Source organism: Montipora foliosa, chromosome 3 (genome assembly GCF_036669935.1).
Source record: "Montipora foliosa isolate CH-2021 chromosome 3, ASM3666993v2, whole genome shotgun sequence".
NCBI lineage: Eukaryota > Metazoa > Cnidaria > Anthozoa > Scleractinia > Acroporidae > Montipora > Montipora foliosa.
This window is the reverse complement of record NC_090871.1, coordinates 63485107-63487213: the sequence shown is the minus strand read 5'-3', so window position 1 is coordinate 63487213 and position 2107 is coordinate 63485107. Positions and strand designations below refer to the sequence as shown.

The 2107-nt window shown below is 38.6% G+C and overlaps 1 protein-coding gene across 1 annotated transcript in view; it reads right to left on the bottom strand.

Moving 5' to 3' along the window:
* The window catches only part of LOC137995079 (uncharacterized), a 1778-nt gene extending 298 nt beyond the window's left edge, over positions 1–1480 (bottom strand). Inside the window, exon 1 of the mRNA XM_068840666.1 lies at positions 1–1480. This exon is cut by the window's left edge and continues 298 nt beyond it. Within this exon, the coding sequence (XP_068696767.1) occupies positions 365–1216 (852 nt within the window). The 5' untranslated portion in view covers positions 1217–1480 and the 3' untranslated portion in view covers positions 1–364.
* Positions 1481–2107: the final 627 nt, after the last annotated feature.

The window sequence follows — 2107 nt, the reverse complement described above, 5'->3', positions numbered from 1 at the left end:
ATTGGTAACAAGAATATATTATTTTAAGTCGAATGCGACTTAAATTTCTAGAATCGTCTTTTCTTATTGAGTGTGGAAGATGGATGAGGAGATTCAAATTTAATGAATTATGAAATAAGTTTTCTGTTTATCACTTACAGCAGAACATCTTGCTCATCTATCAAAACAAAATTTAAAACTTTGGTCTCCCCTAAACTCTAGTGTAAAGTGAAGCTCTTTAAGTAAGAGATAATTTAAATCGCTCACGAAAGAAAATAAAAATTTTGGGCGTTCAAAACGCGGCAATATCTACTTCGCGTCTTTTTCCACTCATTAATGTCCCGTACATTTCTTTGTTTTTCTTTTGGTCTGTTTATTTATTGACTCAGTAAAGTATGCTGTTAGGGATCAGTGTAGACATAGAACTTCCTCGTTTCAATGGATTTGTTTTCTCTGTCCGCATGGAGCGGTTTTTCAAGCCCCATGCCGAAAAAGGTCTCCATCCGATGAGATCCGTCGAGGATAGTTCGCTAAATCTTGGGGAATCATTCCCACTAGAATGTTTACACACTGGTGATTTGTCTCCAAATACAGAACTGTCTGATAGTCTCCTTTGGAATAATCTATCCCTTTCTTCAAAGCGCGCCGAGCAGGCGGCAAAGTTACCGCTCTGTTTCTTTCCTTGTGTAACAAGACTAGTGATGTTCGAAGACGATGCTACACTTCCTAAAGCGGGTTTGCTTCGAGATCTTTGGAGTGCTTTTTCCAACGCTTTTTTTATATCCGTTGTGTAATTTATCTTCGGCAAAGCCACTTCAAGTCTTGATACATCTCGCTGCGGACGGGGATGGATTTTTAATTTTGTTTCAATAGCAGACGTTAAAGTTCTATCTAACAATGTTTTCCTGGCGGAGTTTTTGACAGTTTTATTCGGAGACGAACTTGGCCTGGAATTATCAAGAGTAGCAGCTGCTTTGTTCGCGGATTCCGCTTTAGGTTTTCCACTTGTAGCCGAACTATAATTTGGTTTTTTCCTCTGTCCTTGTTTGTTTTGTTGATTCCGTTGCCCAACGATCGCGCGAGATTTGTGCTTCAGTAGATTCAAGTCTTCGGTGACTCTTGACTTGTCAACTCTACACTTACTTAAGCGATCCCATTTGCTCGGAATCAGAAAAATCTCTTCTTTTAGGTCGAACCGTACTTTCTTCGCCTGTTCTTGCTTCCTTTCCTCCTCCATGACAGCACATAAACCACTGAGAACCAGTATTTAACTGAAGGAGTACACTGTTTTTGTCCGACAAGCCGGTCTCCGCGTGCACAAATTTGTTGCCGGCGACGTAACACTGAGTTAACAGCGCTTCATAAAACCATTTAACCAGACATCCATCAACTCAGCATTCGACACTGTCGTTCTGTACAAAAGGCAAAAGTAATTAAGCTCTCTGACAGAATATATCCCAATTAATTAAGCTAAACTAGTAAAGCCATAATTCATGAAGCACTATGCACACGAAAAGCACTTTCGTCTATGATGCGGGCATTAAAGCTTTTACTACTATCATTGGTACAGGAAAATTAACATTAAGTAGCCCGAACTACTTTTTTGGTTGCATCAAAGATGTTTCAACGTGTTCAATTATGTATGTGTTTTTACTCAACTTCTAATTATCTGAAAGAGGACTTAATTTCAATAGTTTGAATTTGAGATGTATTATTACGGTAATTTCTGCGTCAATGTTACTTGAAGTCCCTTGAGGGGATTAGTTTGAAATCAAACGGTGTTTTAAAGTGAAAAATAGGTATTGACCGATATGCAGAGAACTGTTTCAGTATGTCGACTTTTATTCCTTGCTTATGGTTTAGCGAAGTGCAAAGGAAATGCAAACAAGGTTGATTGCGGATAGCAAACCTGTTGATTAGTTTTCTGGTCACGGTAATGCTTATTTACGAAGTTAGTCGGGTGCTAATGGAGATATATGGCATGTTCTACATGAATATTCATATTAATGAAATATCGTTCATTGCATAATATGATAATGATGCTGACAGCGCAGACAGCAAAAAAAAAAAAAACCACCCGAAACCTGTCAAAGTCGTCTTTCACGGAATTCGGAACCCGATATAGTGA